Below are 20,794 nucleotides of genomic sequence, written 5' to 3'. Positions count from 1 at the left end.
GTATGACTCGCCCCTCCCCATTTGATTGTAAGCTCTTATGAGCAGAGCCCTCTTACCCTCTTGTCTTGAACTGTATTGTAACTGTACTGTCTGGGGCAGATCCTCGTAGAATTGCATGGGCGCAGCATATGGGAGATACGCTACGCCGCTGTAACTTACTTTTTGAAGCTTTGAATCCACAAAGAATTTGCATCGTAAGTTACGGCGGCGTAGTCTATCTCTCGCGGCGTAATGGCGTGCAATTCAAATGCGGCGATTAGGGGGCGTGTTTCATTTAAATGAAGCGTGTACCCGCGCCGAACGAACTGCGCATGCGCCGTCCCTAAGTTTCCCGCCGTCGCAAGGACATCATTGTTTTGACGTGGACGGAAATTACGTCCAGCCCGATTCACGGACGACTTACACAAACGAAATACAATTTTTTAAATTATACGCGGGAACGACGGCCATACTTTACATTGCGTACACCACCAGATAGCAGCTTTAACTATACGCCAACGTAAAAGAATGCGACGGCCGCTCGTACGTTCGTGGATCTTTGGAAATATTTTCCGCATCGAGGATGCAAATTAGCTGACGGGAACGAGACCCAGCGGATGCCGAAGAATTGCATCTAAGATCCGAAGGCGTACGGCATCTAACCCAGATGCCGTCGTATCTTGTTTTGAGGATTCAAAACAAAGATATGACGTGGGAAATTTGAAAGTACGCCGGCGTATCAGTAGATACGCCGGCGTACTCTCTTTGTGGATCTGCCCCTCTCTCTTTATATTGTAAAGTATTGGACAAACTGTTGGCGCCATAAAAATCCTGTATAATAATTGCAAGGTTGCTGGTTCAACTAGACCCAGGTTTTTAGGACAATCTGGATGTATGGAAAATCCCCAATGCATTGGTAGTCAGAAACATCCACACGCACATATGGTATGTCCAAAACTAGACTAATATATAGCAATCTTCTTTGTGCCCTGCAGATATCTCATTTCTACTGCAGCTTATCTAATGTTTATCATTCTATGCCTAGTACACAATAACAATGGCAATGTTCCTAGCTTTTCCTAGAAGCTCAAGGATACAAAATCATACAAGCATTAATCACTAAGGGGGAACTCTAACCGCCTTATAATGCATTATTAGTATAGGGGAACTATAGCCTATCAATGCATTGATATCTATGGGGGAACTCTAACCGCCTTTCAATAATAATAATAATAATAATAATAACATAGAATAGATAACACCTATACATAAGCTGCACATCCCAATTTGTTGTATTGAAGGGAAAATACAAAAATCCCTTTTTGCAGCGAAAATTGTATTTGAAAAGAATAGCAATCAATTTATATAAAAATGTACCGTATTTATCGGCGTATACCGCGCACTTTTTTGCCCTGAAAATCAGGGCAAATCGTGGGTGCGCGATATATGCCGATACCCGCTTTCCCGCGCCGAGTTTGAACACTGCGCCGGCATATACCGAGCGCAGTACACTCGTGTATAGTCGGGCAGGCTCGGCCCCTCTCGCGCTCATGTCCTGGACGTCCAGGACGTGAGCGCGAGAGTAGCCAAGCCTGCCCGACTATACACGAGTTAGTGAAGTGCAGAAGTGGAGAGAAGTGCAGAAGTGGAGGAGTCCTGTCCTTTCTGCTGCTGACTGCTGAGACCAGGTGGGGGCCATTGGGGGGCAGAGACGAGGAGGGTGTTAGGGCCACATGAAATGACCTGGAGGGCCGGATTCGGCCCGTGGTCCTTGTGTTTGACACCTGTGGCTTAGACTGTCAGGAGTGACTCATGCAGATAGCAGAGGGAGGAGAGAGAAAAGACATAAATTACACTCAGTGCTTTGGATAGTGACAAGTACACATTATAGAAGGATATTCTTTCTTCATTTTTCATTTTAGGGGTTTATAACCACTATGCTTCATCCAGTTAGTTTATATTTTAAATTTGAAAAACATTTTTATTAGTCCTTTTCTACAAAGATACCCTTCACAAGGTCTGTTCAGTCTACCTTCATCAGAATAGCCCCGTCCCTGATGCATGCATTTTCTCACCCCCCCCCCCGACTAAATAGGTAATGGATGGCAGAGAATGCAAAGCTATCACAGAGCCCTTCCAGATTTATGGAACATATAAACTAAGATAACCTTCCTCTCCTCATTATCCCTCTCGCTTTAATATCATTTGCCGCCATTAAGCCGGAGAGATATTATTTTATCACCCTTCACCGGGTACCATTCCGCAGCGCTCCTGGAAAACCGCCGAAGAGAAAGAAAAGGAGCCGGGCAGTAAATATCGCAGGATTCATGGCTCAGTCCACCCATGCAAAAGGTGAATTCATCTGGGGGAAAAGAACATTTTTAAGAGCCGCTTAAACGTCTTTCTAATGCAAAGGTGACAATGTCTTCATTCTGGGCTAATGCTGCGCCTTTATGACTCGCTTTCTTCTAGTCCTTTGTCCAATTTAGCCGAAGGCGCTGACGGCGTTCAGTCCTGGGAGACAGTTTTATGGGTGGGAGACTCCGGTGTAGGCAGATAAGCTCACGTCACTCTACTCAAGATGCTTCTTTAACCACTTCCATACCGGGCACTTACGTACCTTCCTGCCCAAGCCAATTTTCAGCTTTCAGCACTGTCGCACTTTGAATGACAATTGCGCGGTCATGCTACATTGTACCCAAACAAAATTGGCGTCCTTTTTTACCCACAAATAGAGCTTTCTTTTGGTGGTATTTGATCACCTCTGCGATTTTTTTTTTTGCGCAACAACTAAAAAAAGACCGAAAATTTTGAAAAAAATGTAGTTTTTATTTTTTCTGTAATTTTTTGTAAATAAGTAAGTTTTCTCTTTCAATTATGGGCACTGATATGGTGGCACTGATGGGCACAGATGAGATGGCACTGATGGACATCGACGAGGTAGTACTGACGGGCACAGATGAGGTGGCACTGATTGGCGGCGCTGGTATGCGGCACTGATGGGCACACATAGGCGGCACTCATGGGCACACATAGTTGGCACTGATGGGCACTCATGGGCGGCACTGATGGGCACTCATGGGCGGCACTGATGGGCACTCATGGGCGGCACAGATGGGCACTGTGGGGTGGCACAGATGGGCACTGTGGGGTGGCACAGATGGGCACTGTGGGGTGGCACTGATGGACACTGTGGGCACTGATTGGCATCTTTTTTTTTGCATCCTTTTTTTTCCCCCAGACTTTTTTTTTTTTTTTTCAGACTTTTTTTTTTTTTTTTTTTCAATTTTTTTTGTTTTGCCCTTCCCTGGTGGGCATCCCTGGTGGTCCATGTGGCGATCCGAGGGGGGGCTGCGCTGATAAACAATCAGCGCGAACCCCCCCTGTCAGGAGAGCCGCCGATCGGCTCTCCTCTACTCGCGTCTGTCAGACGCGAGTGAGGAAGAGCCATCGACGGCTCTTCCTGTTTACACCGTGATCAGCCGTGGTTGGACACGGCTGATCACGTGGTAAAGAGTCTCTGTGAGAGACTCTTTACCGAGATCGGTGTTGCGGGGTGTCAGACTGACACCCCGCAACAACGATCGCCGCGATGCGCGCCCCCGGGTGCGCGCAGCGGCTAAGAATCCTGAGGACGTCATATGACGTCCGGTCAGAATTCTACAACCACTTTGCCGCCGTCAATCTGTCATTGGCGGGCGGCAAATGGTTAAAGCCCCCATAATGAGTATCCTATGAGTGGGTAAGTCTTACTGCAAAGAACGAGAACCTAGGCTGGGTGACAACTCAACACGTGTCAGATGATTGTAGCCATATTACATATTGTAGCCTTGTAACAACACATGATACTTTACATTCACACTTGAGCGGTTTTGAGAGTTTTTTGGGCGTTTTTTTTTTTTTTTGGGGCATTTGTATGAGCGTTTTTGTACAGTGTTTTTAACTACTTAAGCCCCGGACCAATATGCTGCTAAATGCCCAAAGGCGTTTTTACAATTCGGCACTGCGTCGCTTTAACAGACAATTGCGCGCTCGTGCAACGTGGCTCCCAAAACAAAATTGGCGTCCTTTTTTTCCCCACAAATAGAGCTTTCTTTTGGTGGTATTTGATCACCTCTGCGGTTTTTATTTTTTGCGCTATAAACAAAAATAGAGTGACAATTTTGAAAAAAATGCAATATTTTTTACTTTTTGCTGTAATAAATATCCCCCAAAAACATATATAAAAAAAATTTTCCCTCAGTTTAGGCCGATACGTATTCTTCTACCTATTTTTGGTAAAAAAAATCGCAATAACCGTTTATCGGTTGGTTTGCGCAAAATGTATAGCGTTTACAAAATAGGGGATAGTTTTATTGCATTTTTATAAAAAAATATTTTTTTACTACTATTGGCGGCGATCAGCGATTTTTTTCGTGACTGCGACATTATGGCGGACACTTCAAACAATTTTGACACATTTTTGGGACCATTGTCATTTTCACAGCAAAAAATGCATTTAAATTGCATTGTTTATTGTGAAAATGACAGTTGTAGTTTTGGAGTTAACCACAGGGGGCGCTGTATGAGTTAGGGTTCACCTAGTGTGTGTTTACAACTGTAGGGGGGTGTGGCTGTAGGACTGACGTCATCGATTTTGTCTCCCTATAAAAGGGATCACTCGATCGATGCAGCCGCCACAGTGAAGCACGGGGAAGCCGTGTTTACATACAGCTCTCCCCGTTCTTCAGCTCCGGGGAGCGATCGCGACGGATCGGCTATAAACGAATAGCCGCGCCGTCGCCCCGGATCGCTCCACCGCGGAAATCCGACCGCGCATGTAGCTTCCCGATCGGACCCCCGACCCGCGGAAAGGCAAGGACGTACATGTACGCCCATTTGCCTGTAGGTGCCATTCTGTGGATGTACATATACATGCAGCGGTCGGGAAGTGGTTAAAGTATTTTTTTTTTTTTTTTTTTAATTAGCCATTATACAAAAATATCATCTGTTTCATCATGTGTTGCTATGTTTTTCAGCTTTTTATCCACTTTCCGTAAACTTGTACCTACAGGTAAGCCAATAATAAGGCTTGTAAAAGAAAAAGATGAGAATGGTGCGCTTATTCAATAATGTGCCATAAAGTAATATACTTTAAAGAATGAATATGATGCTTATCCAAACATACAAATAAATAAATGTGAATAAAAGTCCAACTAAAGCCCAACGCTAGGGGTTAGTTCATATAAAAGGTACAAATTTCATAGGGATAACGCGATAGAAGAAAAAACAGATAAAACATCAATCCACTATTAACCGCTTAAGGACCCCTTCACGCCGATATACGTCGGCAGAATGGCACGGCTGGGCACATCCATGTACCTGTACATGGCCCTTTAAGCCCAGCCGTGGGGTCACACGTGTGCAAGCGACCCGGTCCGAAGCTCCGTGACCGCGCCCGCGGGACCCGCGGACCTGATCACCGCCGGTGTCCCGCGATCGGTTCTCCGGAGCTGAAGAACGGAGAGAGGTGAGTGTAAACACACCTTCCCTGTTCTTCCTTGTGGCGCTGTCATTGATTGTTTGTTCCCTGATATAGAGAAACACGTTCAATGACATCACACGTCCAGCCCCGCCCCCCTACAGTTAGAAACACATATGAGCTCACACTTAACCCCTTCAGCGCCCCCTATCGGTTAACTCCTAAACTGCAATTGTCATTTTCACAGGAAAAAATGCATTTTTCTAGCATTTTTTTGTGGTGAAAATGACAATGGTCCCAAAAATGTGTCAAAATTGTCCGATGTGTCCGCCATAATGTCATGGTCTCCTATTTTGTAAACGCTATAAACTTTGCGCAAACCAATCGATAAACGCTTTATTGCGATTTTTTTTTACCAAAAATAGGTAGAAGAATACGTATCGGCCTAAAATGAGAAAAAATAAGTTTTTTTATATCTTTTTTGGGGATGTTTATTATTGCAAAAAGTAAAAAATATTGTTTTTTTTTCAAAATTGTCGCTCTATTTTTGTTTATAGCGCAAAAAATAAAAACCACTGATATAAGCAAACCAAACACTCTATCCCTTGCTTGTGATAGAGACAGACTTACCTACATTGTTCTAGATCAAGCCTCCAGTTAGCCTGCCTTGCTTGTTGTTAGATCTCCTGTGTATGACACAGATTGGATGCTGGACTATCTCCTTAACTTAGCCTGCCTTTTACCTGGAACGGATACTGGATTATCCCCTGAACTTGGGCCGCCATATTACCTGAACTGCCTTTGAACCACGCTGTCTGCTAACTGCAAGTACCTGTTTGCTTTGCTCAGTTCGCATCTGCCCTGGTGTGGTAGCCAGACTCTATAGCATTGTGTATAAGTCCTGGGGGCAACCAAGTACAGGTAGGCCTGCTTGTTCTAAAGCGGATGTTCGCTCAAAAAAAGATATTAAAAGCCAGCAGCTACAAATACTGCAGCTGCTGACTTTTAATATTAGGACACTTACCTGTCCTGGAGTCCAGCGGCGTCCGCAGCAGAGGACGAGCGATCGCTCGGCACCCTGCTGCTCCCCCCTCCATCCACGCTGAGGGAACCAGGAAGTGAAGCGCTCCGGCTTCACTGCCCAGTTCCCTACGGCGCATGCGTGAGTCGCGCTGCGCCCGCCGATTGGCTCCCGCTGTGTGCTGGGAGCCGAGTGTTCCCAGCACACAACGGGGGGGGGGGGGGGACGGGATGTGACGCAATGCCCGTCTTTTGCCCGTGAATGCCGGGCCGGAAGTGGGTGCAAATACCTGTCTTTAGACAGGTATCTGCACCCCACTCCCCCCTGAAAGGTGTCAAATGTGACACCGGAGGGTGCCGATCAGCGCGACTTCACTTTAGGGTGGAGAACCGCTTTAAGGGAAAGGGGGCTGCTATAGGTGAAGCACACAGTAGCTAGCTATAGTGTCTGACCGCCTGCGTTGGCGTAGACATGACATTTGTGACAGACTGTTGGCAAGTAGGTTGAACTGATCCCCCTGCAGTGCAGCCAAAGGGGGGTATCCACAAGCAGCGCAAGACAATACAGCTGGTCCTCCTGCTCGGCAGGCTCCCGAGCCCCCTTTTGAACTGATGGGGCCTGGGTCCGGTACAGGAGGGCTGGTTGTGTTGTCTTATCAGTGGCCATGGTTCCAAGGTGAGTACAAGGTCAACTGCTCCTTGGGGTGAGTAGACTTCATTGTCAAAAGGTTTTGCTTACCGGATGGTGTTACCGTGCCAGGAAAGATCAAGTACAGCCAAATTACCTTGAAAATTACAATTGGACTTAAAAAAAAAATCACAAAGCCTCTGTCTGTGTGAGATTTCAGATACAAAAGAAAAGGCGACATTCTTATACCAGATTCGCTAATTCTTCCTACGGAACAATAATGGCTTTCTTCGCTAGAAGCTGCAAATTGTATCTCGATGCTGAGCAGCCCCCCTCCAGTTTCTTTAATAACGTTCTATATCCTCTGGGCTGTTTAAACATCGCCGACCTATATCTTCCACGGATTATTTGCTTAATTTTAAACATAACTGCCTCCCCACATTCCTCTAATAGATCTGTCGCGCATCTCTCTTTGGTGTCATGTACCAGGTGATGCGTTGGCCCATATCACTCGTTTCCCGTGCGCGTTCTCACCACTAATAGCTCTGCAAAGCCTGTCAGATCGGACTCATGCGACTGCGGAGTTAGCTGAGCGAGGAAGCTGCAGCTTGCTGCAACATAACTCCAGGCTCTTCAGCCGTCAACAAAGCAAACAATTATTCTTTAAGCAGCCATCTGGGCTCCTGAAAAGAGGGATGACCCAAGGAACAAAACATGCGATGTTAACAAACCCTTCCTGAATACCGAGCCAGCTGCTTCAAGCCGCAACAAATAAAATGCCACATGGCTGCAGAATAAGTCTGAATGGGGATTGTAAAGTCTATATACTTTAAAAAAGACTATTAGCCAGATTCAGTAAGACGGGCACATCTTTAGTTTGGCGTATCGCATCCCATTTGCACTACGCCGACGTAACATAGTTAGGCAAGTACTGTATTCACAAAGCACTTGCCTCCTAAGTTACGTCGGCGTAGCGCAAATGGCCCAGCGTAACCCCGCCTAATTCAAATTAGGCAGGTAGGGGGCGTGCTCCATGTAAATTACCCGTGACCCCATGTAAATGAGGGCCGTTGGTACAGCGCATGCGCGCACATTCTCAGAATCACGTCGCAAATACTCCTTGCTTTCAACGTGAACTTAACCTACGCCCAGCCCCATTCACGTACACTTACGCAAACAACATAAAATACGACCCCAATCTGATGGAAAAAAGGCAGGAAAATACACAGAAGGCTCACAGGAAGTGACGCCAGTGACATGGCTGCAGAATAAGTCTAAATAAGGATTGTAAAGTCTATATACTTTACACAATACTTGTGTAGAGCCAGGAACCCAGAACCAGAAAGTTGGACACACCGCAGCTGGCAATAGGTAGCAGAATATATTAGCCGTGGAAGCACAGTAATACAGCCATTCACAAATAGGGTTCATCAAGAGGTTACTAGGGTTCTTTGAGTTTGCTGATTGATCTTCCATCTGATGGTCCTTTGATAGTCCTGGGTCCAGTGCCACTTGGCTGAACCAGCAGTATGACACCAATTATCTGTTTAGCTGTCTGGAATGTTGGTAGAGGGGAGAGGGGGGCATTCTTCCCTGATCACCAATGTAAAGGACATTTTTCCAACTTGACCCCCTGAGGGCTTTAATTTAGCAAAGGTTCCCAAAGAACTGAAAACAATTTCAATTGGGGCAGGTCCTGTGTCCCCAAACACTTTTTATGACAATAACTTGCATATAAACATTTAAAATTAGCACTTTTGTTTTTTCATGTTCGTGTCCCATAGACTTTAACAGTGTTTGCTTGTTCAAACAAATGTTCTGCCTGTTTGCAAACCGAAATGGGGGGGTGTTCGGTTCATCCTTAGTCAGGAGATTGCGACAGGCTCTCTTTGTGCGTCTTCTGGTCCAAATTCAGCCAACAATTCAGGCTGAAATCGGACCTGAAATGGTGAATGGAGATGCCCCGGAACCCCTTCTGTGAGCCGCTCCATTTCTCAGTGTGAACCCAGCCTCAAAGAAATTGGCCGCCATGCCAAACCAAAAGAACTTGCACAACATGAGGTATCAGAGCTACTGTGAAGGTCAAGAACTGTGAGAAACTGTTGGCGAGCCTTCAAAGAAAACCCATAGTTCTAGAGGATGCCCTGCAGTTAGATTCTACTTGAATATACTGAAAACCTTAGTAGCATATGTGGCTACAACTTCATTGGTATCCAGCATGACCACACAACAAAAACACATTATAATTGTATATCTGTGAATGAGACCTTGTACATCACATACAGATGGTACTGAGCTAGCTGCACTGAAAAACATAATTATTTTTATTTTATTTTGACTGGGGCGCCTCTTTAACGTACTTGAATGGGTCAGGAATGGTCTACACACCAAAGCAAAATTACCTGATTCCTCAGAGAACATTGACATCTAATCAACTCCATGTTTCCAGATTCCATTTACACATCTAACCCCTGAACATTCAGAAGAGCTGAATCTCCCAGCGGCTCTCACTAGCTCCATCCCCCAGGGAAAGAGTGAGAACAGCTGGGATTATAGAGGAAGAGAGTGTCTAAGGTTAATGGCTCTAAGGGGAGAAGAGACTCAGGGGCTTCAATTGTGGAGAGGCGCTCAGGGTATCCTGCCAGGAATTAGCATTAATTATCAGAACACAAGTGTGAAACTTTCCTTATATTACATTGAATTTATTACAGGTCTGCAAATATAATTTACACCTTCAACTGCAGAAAACATGTAGGCTCAAACATAAAGCGGGGAAAGGGACACAAAGGGAGGTGAACACACAAAAAGATGGAAAAGGCAAAAACTAATTGAAAGGAAAAGGAAGGAAAAGGGTCATGGAAGGTGTACAGAAAAAAAATAAACAGGGAAAATAAGGTAAGGAAGTAAGGAACCTGAAAAAGGGGTGTAGGAAAGGACAAGGATAACACAAAAGGAAAGTAAAGGGAATAAAGAAAGAAATAATGGAAAAAAAATAAAGAAGAGACACGAAGGAAAAGTAAATAAGGGAAAAAAACAACATGAAGTGCAGGGGAAAGAAAAGTAAGTAATAAAAGGGAGAAAGTTAAAGGGAAGAGACCAAAAAAAGAAAGGAAAAGTGCAAAAGTTAAGGAAAAAACATTGAAGGGAAGGAAAGGTAAAAATTAAAGGAGAGAAGGCAAAGGAAAGAGAGTAGGGACTAGAAATGGAAAGTGCAAAGGCAAAGAAAAGGAACATGGAAGGGAAGGGGAGGGAAAGGAATGAAATAAAAAAGGAGAAAGGAAAAAAATGAAAAAGGGAATGAAAGGGGAAAGTACAAAGGCAAAGGAAAGGAACGTGGAAGGGAGGGAGAAGGAACGGTAAGGAATAAAAGGAAGACGACAAAGGAAAGAGAGAAGGGGATGGAAAGGGAAGATGCAAAGGCAAAGGAAAGGAACATAGAAGGGAAGGAGAAGGGAATGGAAAAGGGGAAATAAATGAAAAAGGTAATGGAAAGGTACGAAATATGTAAGGAAAGGTCAACGAAAGGTAAGAAATAAAATGAAGAAGACAAAGGAAAGAGAGAAGGTAACAAAAAGGGAAAGTGCAAAGACAAAACAAAGAAACACGAAAGGGAAGGAGAAGGGGAGGGAAAGGTAAGGAATAAAAGGAAGAAGAAGAAGGAAAAGGGAGACAGAAAAGGAAAAAAAAAATAAAGAAAACTGAAAATAAACAAGGAAAATAAGGTAAGGAAGGTACGGAACATGAAAAAGGAGTGAAGAAAAGGACAAGGATAACAAGTATAACACAACAGGAAAGTAAAGAGAATATAGAAAAGAATAATAGAAAAAAAAAAAAAACACAAAGGGAAAGTAAACAAGGAAAAAAAAGCAACATAAGGTGTAGGGGGAAAGAAAAGTAAATAATAAAAGGGAGAAAGGGATGAGACAGAAACAGAAAGGAAAAGTGTAAAAATAAATTAAACCAATGGAAGGGAAGGAAAGGCAAGGAATAAAGGAGAGAAGGCAAAGAAAAGAGAGTAAGGAATGGAAAGGGAAAGTGAAAAAGCAAAGAAAAGGAACATGGAAGAGAAGGAGAAGGAAAGGTTAAGGAATAAAAGGGATAAAACAAAGCAAAGAGAGAAGGGAACGAAGAAGGAAGATGCAAAGGCAAAGGAAAGGAACATGGAAGGGAAGGATAAGTAAATGAATACAAGGAAAATAATTGAAAAAGTTAATGGAAAGGTACAAAATATGAAATTAAAGGTCAACAAAAGGTAAGAAATAAAAGGGAGAAGGCAAAGGAAAGAGAGAAGGGAACAGAAAGGCGAAGTGCAAAGACAAAAGAATAGAACATGGAAGGGATGGACAAGGAAAGGTTAGGAATAAAAGGGAGAAGACAAAAGAAAGAGAAACTACAAAGACAAAAGAAAAGAACATGGAAGGGAAGGAGAAGGAAAGGTTAGGAATAAAAGGGAGAAGACAAAGGAAAGAGAAAGTACAAAGGCAAAAGAAAAGAACATGAAAGCGAAGGAGAAGGAAAGGTAAAGAATAAAATAAAGAAAGGAAAATAATGAAAAAGAGAAAGTACAAAGACAAAGGAAAGGGACATGGAAGGGAAGGTGAAGGGAAGGTTAGAAATAAAAGGGAGAAGACAAAGGAAAGAGAGAATGGAATGTTAAGGGAAGATGCAAAGGCAAAGGAAAGGAACATGGAAGGGATGGAAATGGATAAAAGGGAAATTAATGAAAAAGGTAAAGGAAAGGAAAGAGAGTAGGGAATAGAAAGGGAAAGTGCAAAGGCAAAGAAAATTAACATGGAAAGGAAGGGAAGGGGAAGGAAAGGAATGGAATAAAAAGGAGAAAGGAAAAGAATGAAAAAGGTAATGGAAAGGGAAAGTACAAAGACAAAGGAAAGGGACATGGAAGGGAAAGAGAAGAAAAGGCAAGGAATAAAATGGAGAAAGGAAAATAATGAAAAAGGGAAAGTACAAAGACAAAGGAAAGGAACATGGAAGGGAAGGTGAAGGGAAGGTTAGAAATAAAAGGGACAAGGAAAAGGAAAGAGAAAGTACAAAGGCAAAAGAAAGGAACATGGAAGGGAAGGAGAAGGGGAGGGAAAGGTAAGGAATAAAAGGGAGAAAGGAAAAGAATGAAAACGGGAATTTAAAGGGAGAGTACAAAGACAAAGGAAAGGAACATGGAAGGGAAGGAGAAAGAAGGGTAAAAAATAAAAGAGACAAGGGAAAGGAAAGAGAAAGTACAAAGCCAAAAGAAAGGAACGTGGAAGGGAATGTGAAGGAAAGGTTAAGGAATAAAAGGGAGAAGACAAAGGAAAGAGAGAAGGGAATGGAAAGGGAAGATGCAAAGGCAAAGGAAAGGAACATGGAAGGGAAGGAGAAGTAAATGGAAAAAAAGGGAAATTAATGAAAACGGTAATGGAAAGGTACAAAATATGGAAGGAAAGGTCACCGAAAGCTAAGAAATAAAACGGAGAAGGCAAAGGAAAGAGAGGGAAAGGGACCAGAAAGGGAAGAAGCAAAGAAAAAAGAAAGGAACATGGAAGGGAAGGAGAAGGGGAGGGAAAGGTAAGGAATAAAAGGAAGAAGGAAAAGGGAAGCTGGAAAGGTAAAAAAAAAAAACACAAAGTTTAAGGAAAAGGGAACAAAAGAAAGAAAAGCAACATGAAAGGGAATGTAAAGCAAAGACAAAACATAAAAGGGAGAAGGAAAATGACAGGGGAACTCAAAGGAAAGGGAAACAAGATGCAACATGTGAGAGAAGGTAATGGAGGGGGGAAAAAAACTAAAGAAAGGAAAGGAACATGGACATTGAGTAAAAGAAAACTAACATGAAGGGAAAGTAAAGGAATAGAGAGAAAGGGAAGGAAAGTGGATATGATAGAATATGAAAGGCAAATCATGAAAGGAAAGAAGGGAATTAAATGTAAATGCAGGGAAGAGAAGGTAAGGCCATTGAAAAAAAAAGAGGAATGGAAAAAACAAAGGGAAGGCAAAAAGAAGGATTGGATGTTAAGGGAAACATACAAAGGGACGGGGGAAAGGACCATGGCAGGGATGAAAAAGAATGGGGAAAATAGGATAGGAAACAGCAAAAAAGAGAAGTAGAGAGGTGGAGGGGAGAGTGCCAAAGATCCTAGATTCAGATTTGTATTAGTAATGAGCCCCTGGGCTGCACACTAATCTGTGTATCCTGCAGGTATATCCTTGTTTACAGAACCTCTATGATATTGCTGCAGTGGCTTGGCTTAGATGCTGAACAGATGAGATACCAGAAAGACACGTCAAAAAGATTTGATTAAAATCTTACCACGCCGCGGCAATGGAGCTATCACTGACATCCTGTACACTACACTAGCAGAAATATCAGATCTAAAAATTGAAGAACGGAATGTCATTCCTGAATCTGACATCTTGTACTCGGCAGTAACACAGATATCAGATCCTGCAAATGAACAGCAAAGTGTCACTTCCAGATCTGACACGCAGTACAAACGCACGTGTAATACGATTGCAGAGAATGTGCGCCGCTCTGTGGGATTAGAGGCCCGTCAAAGCTTTGTTTTATAGCTCTGGAAACATCTAACTCAAAGTAGAAAAGCACAAGGTCATCTTTGTTCAGATTTATACCTGTAACAAATCGCCGTGTGCAACCACTTATTATTAATTTATTCATTTGTTTTTCTTTCATTCTTCTTATGCTTTTTCATTTGGTCTATCCTTGTGGCCCTGTCCATCTTTTACATTTTGATTATTTGTTTGTTATACACAACTTGAGCTTATATGGTAATGATGAGATTCAGACCGCACAGACCATAATCGCAGTTCAGGTACGAGTAGATGAGGGGTCCTTGCACAAAAGAACTACACTACATGGTTAGATGGTGAACACCAGGGCTCAAGTCCTGCGGGAACGCGTGGGAATGGAGTTCCTGCACTTTTTTCACAGCAGGAATGCAGTTTTCATTTGCAGGACTAGAGCAGCCGAGCCGCCCGAGCCAATCCTTCACTAAGCGGCGATGCCCAGCTCGAGTCACTGTCAGGGGCAGGCGAACCTTAGTAATCCTTTATGTTAGGCAAGCCCCCCACCTGGAGCAGAGAACTGGGGGGGGGGGGTGCTGACGAAAAACAAACAAAAACAAATGTAATCTCTTCTCTCCTGACGCGAGATAATAAGTGGGGGTGGGGACCATCAGGCCCCTTACAGGTTTAATGCAAAAAAAAAAAAGAACAGGAGGGGGCCGGCCAGGCCTGTAAGGGGCCTTGAGCACCAGCGGGCCCCTTGCAGCTATAATGCCTGTACCCCCTGATGGCGGCCCTCATAAACCTCTGCCAGGACTTCGAATGGTACCCACAAAATCCTACCTTGGACTTCCAATGGTATTCATAGAACCTCTGTCAGGACTAAATCTGTCAGGACTTCCAACCATACTCACAAAATCTCTGCCAGGACTTCCAATGGTACTCACAGCATCTCTGTGTGGACTTCCAATGGTACTCATACAACCCCTGCCAGGACTTCCAATGGTACCCACAAAAACCTAGCTTGGACTTCCAATGGTACTCATACAACCTCTGTCAGGACTAAATCCTTCAGGACTTCCAACCCTACTCACAAAATCTATGCCAGGACTTCCAATGGTATTCATAACATCCCAGCTTGGACTTCCAATGGTACGCATAGAACCCTTGTCAGGACTTCCAATGGTACGCAACCTGACTACTCTCTTTCCTGCTGACCCCTACCTTGACCTGACAAATCTCCTGCATCCCAGCTGACTTGAGCCCTGCCTGGACCTGACTACTTTCTTGTTCGCTGCCAACCAAGACCTTTTCCTGGACCCGACTACTCTTTGGTCTATCACACCATATCGCTTCCGACCTAGCAATCCCTTTTGGTGGGGCGATATGAGGGCCATGACCTGGTGTCAGTTTGCAGCAAGGAAAACCAGCAAGCACTAGGGTTTTAAGCTCATCTGCAATATCAGGAGCTCTGGTGAAGACCAACTGGTCCTGAGTAAGCCCTTGTTACCTGCTGGGGGGCACCATAGAAGAATCTGGGCCCCCTGGGGCATGCCAATGTTAACCACTTAAAGACCTTAGGTGTTTTTCAGATTTGGTGTTTGCAAGACTAAAACAGTTTTTTCTGCTAGAAAATTACTTAAAACCCCCAAACATTATATATTTTTTTCTAACACCCTAGAGAATAAAATGGCGGTCATCGCAATACTTTTTGTCACACCGTATTTGCGCAGCAGTCTTACAAGCGCACTTTTTTTGGAAAAAATTCACTTTTTTGAATTAAAAAATAAGACAACAATAAATTTGGCCCAATTTTTTTATATATTGTGAAAGATAATGTTACGCCGAGTAAAATGATACCCAACATGTCACGCTTTAAAATTGCGCCCGCTCGTGGCATGGGGTCAAACTTTTACCCTTAAAAATCTAGATAGGCGACGTTTAAAAAATTCTATAAGTTGCATTGTTTGAGCTACAGAGTAGCTCTAGGGCTATAATTATTGCTCTCGCTCTAACGATCGCGGTGATACCTCACTTGTGTGATTTGAACACCGTTTTCATATGCGGGCGCTTCTCGCGTATGCGTTCGCTTCTGCGCACGAGCTCGTCAGGACGGGGCGCTTTAAAAAAATTTTTTTTTGTTTTCTTATTTAATTTTATTGATTTTATTATTTTTTACACTAAAATATAAAAAAAAAAAATGATCACTTTTATTCCTATTACAAGGAATGTAAACATCCCTTGTAATAGAAAAAAGCATGACAGGTCCTCTTAAATATGAGATCTGGGGTCAAAAAGACCTCAGATCTCATACTTAGGCTTAAATGCAAAAAAAAAAAAAAAAGGAAAATTTGTCATTTAAAAAAATTACAAAAAAAAAATTGTCTCTTTAAAGCGGGAGTTCACCCATTTAAAAAAAAAAAAAAAATCTCCCCTTAGCTTCCTGCTCGTTCGGTCTAGGGGAATCGGCTATTTATATTAAAATATGTGCAGTACTTACCCGTTTTCGAGCTGCATCTTCTTCCGTCGCTTCCGGGTATGGGTCTTCGGGAGCGGGCGTTCCTTCTTGATTGACATTCTTCCGAGAGGCTTCCGACGGTCGCATCCATCGCGTCACTCGTAGCCGAAAGAAGCCGAACGTCGGTGCGGCTCTATACTGCGCCTGCGCACCGACGTTCGGCTTCTTTCGGAAAATCGTGACACGATGGATGCGACCGTCGGAAGCCTCTCGGAAACCTGTCAATCAAGAAGGAACGCCCATTCCCGAAGCCCATACCCGGAAGCGACGGAGAGGATGCGTCTCGTAAACGGGTAAGTACGGCTCATATTTTAAAATAAATAGCCGATTCCCCTAGTAATAACGAGCAGGAATCTAAGGGGGAAAAGTGCCCTCTAAGGGTGAACCCCCGCTTTAAGAGGCTGGGCGGGACTGACGTTTTGACGTCACTTCCGCCCAGCAGAGCTATGAGGACGGGTGGGGGCCATCTTGCCCTCACTCAAGTCCTCACTCTCCAGGCGGCAGCATCGGATCTCCTCCGCCGATACCGACGGCTCCGGTAAGCGGCGGAGGGCGCGGAAAAGCGGCGGGAGGGGGGGGCCCCTCTCCCGCCACCGATAACGGCGATCTCGCGGCGAATCTGCCGCGGAGACCGCCGTTATCGTTTACACGGCCGCCCGCTGAAAACATGGATATCTCAGTTGTGGCAGCAGCTGCTGCCGTTACTGAGATATCCATGTTTAAAAAGAGGACGTACATTTACAATACGCGGGTCTTTAAGTCTTTAAGGTCTTTAAATTGAAAAAAAATAGCATTCAATTTTTTTTTATCTGGCTTTGAGGGTGACAAAAATAAATAAAACAAATCCTTTAAATGACAGCCTTGGGAGACGCCTTAAAATGTGATTGGTGTTACAGAACAGTATGGGTTTTCTTTACACATGCTATAAAAAAGAATTCACACTTCTTACCAGTTATATTGCAGTAGACACGCAAAGGTCCCAGAGGCCCGCTGCCATCAGAGTCAATGTAGTAGTAGTCAGACGGGTAACCCTTGTGCTTGTAGGCTTCACATGACTGTTCATACAGAGCTAGAGGGGGGAATGAAATAATCATATTTATTAACAGGATTAAAAGATCTACTGTGACATGTAATTCCATCCTTTCCTTAATGCTTGCTTGTATGCTGTCCATTAAATACAATCTACCTCCTCTTATGGTTAGAATGACACATCAGGGGAACGGTACAACCAATATGGTCGTGGTGAGGAGGTTCAAAAGAACTATCACTCCCACTGACACCAATGACGGGGCACTATTCCTCCCACGGACACCAACAATGGGGTTTTATTCCCCCCACTGATGCCAGCAATGGGGCTCAATTCCTTCTACTAACATCGACAATGGGGCTTAATTCCTCCTACTGACACCAACAATGGGACACTATTCCTCCCACTGATATCAACAATGGGGCATTATTTCTTCCACTTATGCCAATGATGGAGCACCATTCTTTCCACAGACACCAATGATGGGGCACTATTCCTCCCGCTAAAACCAACAATGTGGTATTATTCCTCCCAGGGCAGGACTTAGGGTGGTGGGGGCCCCTGGGCTTGAGTGTTGATTGAGGGCCCCCCTGGACCTGAGAAGCGGGGGGGTTCGAAGTTGTTGAGAGGACGGGGGGGGGCGCCGAGATCGAAGCTGATAGAAGTTGTTGAGCGAGGGGGGGTTTCCCGCCGAGATCGAAGCTGATCGAAGTTGTTGAGCGAGGGGGGGTTTCCCGCCGAGATTGAAGCTGATCGAAGTTGTTGAGCGGGGGGGGAAGGGGTGCCGCCAAGATCGAAGCTGATCAAAGTTGTTGAGGGGGGGGGAGCCGATCGCGTAGTTGTTGAGCGGGGGGGTTGAAGGGGACTGGGGACTTCCTGCTTCCTCCTCCCGGGGCCCCCTATTGGGCGGGGCCCATGGGCTTGAGCACAGTCAAGCCCAATGGTAAGTCCGGCCCTGATTCCTCCTACTGACACCAATGACTGGGCATTATTCCTTCCATTGACACCAATGATGGGGAAATATTACTCCCACTAAAACCAACAATGGGGCATTATTCCTCCCACTGACACCATTGACTTCCACTGATACCAATGATGGGGCACTTCCTCACATTAACACCAACAATGGGATACTATTCCTACCACTAACACTAACAATAGGGCACATTCATTACACTTATATAAACAATGGGATACTATTCCTCCTACTAATACCCAACGATGGGGCACTATTCCTCCCACTGACACCAATGGTGGGACACTTTTCCATCCACTGACACCAACAATGGGCACTATTACTCACACTGACACCAACAATGGGGCACTATTCCTCCCACTGATACCATTGATGGGGCTCTATTCCTTCCACCCAGGGCTTTATTTCTCAGAGAATAGGTGCAGGAAATCCCTACTTCCGTGTCACATGTTGTGTCCACCCCCTACCCACCTCCGAGCACCATTCCTTGGTTCCACCCCCTACCCACCTCTGAGCACCATTCCTTGGTTCCACCCCCTACCCACCTCAGAGCACCATTCCTTGGTTCCACCTCCTACCCACCACCGAGCACCATTCCTTGGTTCCACCCCCTACCCATCTCAGAGCACCATTCCTTGGTTCCACCCCCTACCCACCTCCGAGCACTATTCCTTGGTTCCACCTCCTACCACCAGTCCTTGGTTCCACCCCCTACCCACCTCCGAGCACCATTCCTTGGTTCCACCCCCTACCCACATCTGAGCACCATTCCTTGGTTCCACCCCCTACCCACCTCCGAGCACCATTCCTTGGTTCCACCTCCTACCCACCTCCGAGCACCATTCCTTGGTTCCACCCCCTACCCACCTCCGAGCACCATTTCTTGGTTCCACCCCCTACCCACCTCCGAGCACCATTCCTTAATTCCACCTCCTACCACCATTCCTTGGTTCCACTCCCTACCCACCACTGAGCACCATTCCTTGGTTCCACCCCCTACCCACCTCCAAACACCATTCCTTGGTTCCACCCCCTACCCACCTCCGAGCACCATTCCTTGGTTCCCCCACGTTCCTGCTGAAAAAAAGCCCTGCTTCCACCAAAATAAGCAATGGGGCACTATTTCTTCCACCAATACCAATGGTGAGGAACTATTCCTCCCACTGATAACAATAATGGGCCACAGCCCCCGCCCCACCTCCTTAAAGTCTAAAGGATAGTAAACTGGGCCTTTGTTTAGAAAGTTTGGAGCCCCCTCTCATACTGTAGCTAAACAAAGTCATTTGCAGTATTACAGTGGTAATTTTTTGGAGTGTCCTCAAAAATCCACTAATTAGTCCAGTAATAATTACCCATGCAGCAATTAAACAAAGGACAGTTCAGGCACAAAATTCAAGAAGTCAAGGTGGCAGGTGAACTCTCCTGTAGTCAGAGTAATAAATGTCGTCCCTTGTTGCAGAAACACTTGAGAAAGTGCTGAACATCGTCAAGGACTCTACAGCCTTTGTGCTGCGCTCTTAATGTGACACGTTTTATGGGCTTTAGAGTAACAGCTAATTAATTATTCACCGAGTTGACGAGCTGCCTGGAACTCAATTACATGATTTTTTTCCAAATAAACATTTTACCCTGACACAATAGCATCTTTGTTCCGAAAATAAACCACTTTGCTGCATTAGAATCATTTCTATCAAATTATTGAGAGGTATTTTATAAAGAACTAATTGTTTTTATTACATTCTGCAGATCATTGAAAAGAAACATTTAGGAAAGTTTTAAGATAAACGTGTAAATTAAAAATCCCTATATCGCCAATTTTGATTGCCCGTTTGGAAGGTAAAATGTGCCATACGTTTTTGGGCCTGTGGTTGTACAAGGATAGAAGAATGTCTGCCAAGGTGCTTCCAATGGGGCTCACAGAATCCCTGCAGGACTTCCAATAGTATTTGCAAAATCCCTGCCAGGACTTCAAATGGGGCTCATGGAATCCCTGCCAGGACTTTTCAATAATGCTCATGGAATCCCTGCCAGGACTTCTAATGGTGCTCATGGAATCCCTGCCAGGACTTCAAATGGTGCTCATGGATTCCCTGACAGAACTTCCAATGGTGCTCACAGAATCCCTGCCAGGACCTCAAGTAGTGCTCACAGAATCCCTGCAAGGACTTTATGTGGTGCTCATGGAATCCCTGCCAGGCCTTCAAATGGTGCTCATGGAATCCCTGCAAGAACTTCCAATGGTGCTCATGGAATCCCTGCCATGACTTCAAACAGTGCTCATGGAATCCCTGCCAAAACTTCCAATGATGCTTATGAAATCCCTGCCAGGTCTTCAAATGGTGCTCATGGAATCCCTGCCAGGACTTCCAATGGTGCTCATGGAATCCCTGCCAGGACTTCCAATGGTGCTCATGGAATCCCTGCCAGGACTTCAAATGGTGCTCATGGAATCTCTGCCAGGACTTTAAATGGGGCTCAAGGAATCCCTGCCAGGACTTCAAATGGTGCTCAAGGAATCCCTGCCAGGACTTCAAATGATGCTCTTGGAATCCCTGCCAGGACTTCCAATGGTATTTTCAATGGTAAGGGGTCACTTTTACATGGTCACCAATGCAAGAGATCATTTCTACCATGACAACTAATTTAAAGATCACTTCTACACTGGCCAC

At 44.7% G+C, this 20,794-nt stretch overlaps 1 protein-coding gene across 1 annotated transcript in view; it reads right to left on the bottom strand.

The window, feature by feature from the left end:
* The window catches only part of CNTNAP5 (contactin associated protein family member 5), a 373,233-nt gene that overhangs the window by 167,005 nt on the left and 185,434 nt on the right, over positions 1 to 20,794 (bottom strand). The window contains exon 11 of the mRNA XM_040358233.1: positions 17,072 to 17,191. Within this exon, the coding sequence (XP_040214167.1) occupies positions 17,072 to 17,191 (120 nt within the window). The remainder of the gene's footprint in view (positions 1 to 17,071; positions 17,192 to 20,794) is intronic.

Source organism: Rana temporaria, chromosome 6 (assembly GCF_905171775.1).
Source record: "Rana temporaria chromosome 6, aRanTem1.1, whole genome shotgun sequence".
Classification (NCBI taxonomy): Eukaryota; Metazoa; Chordata; class Amphibia; order Anura; family Ranidae; genus Rana; species Rana temporaria.
Note: the sequence above shows the minus strand (reverse complement) of the source record. Positions and strands in the feature narration are given on the sequence as shown.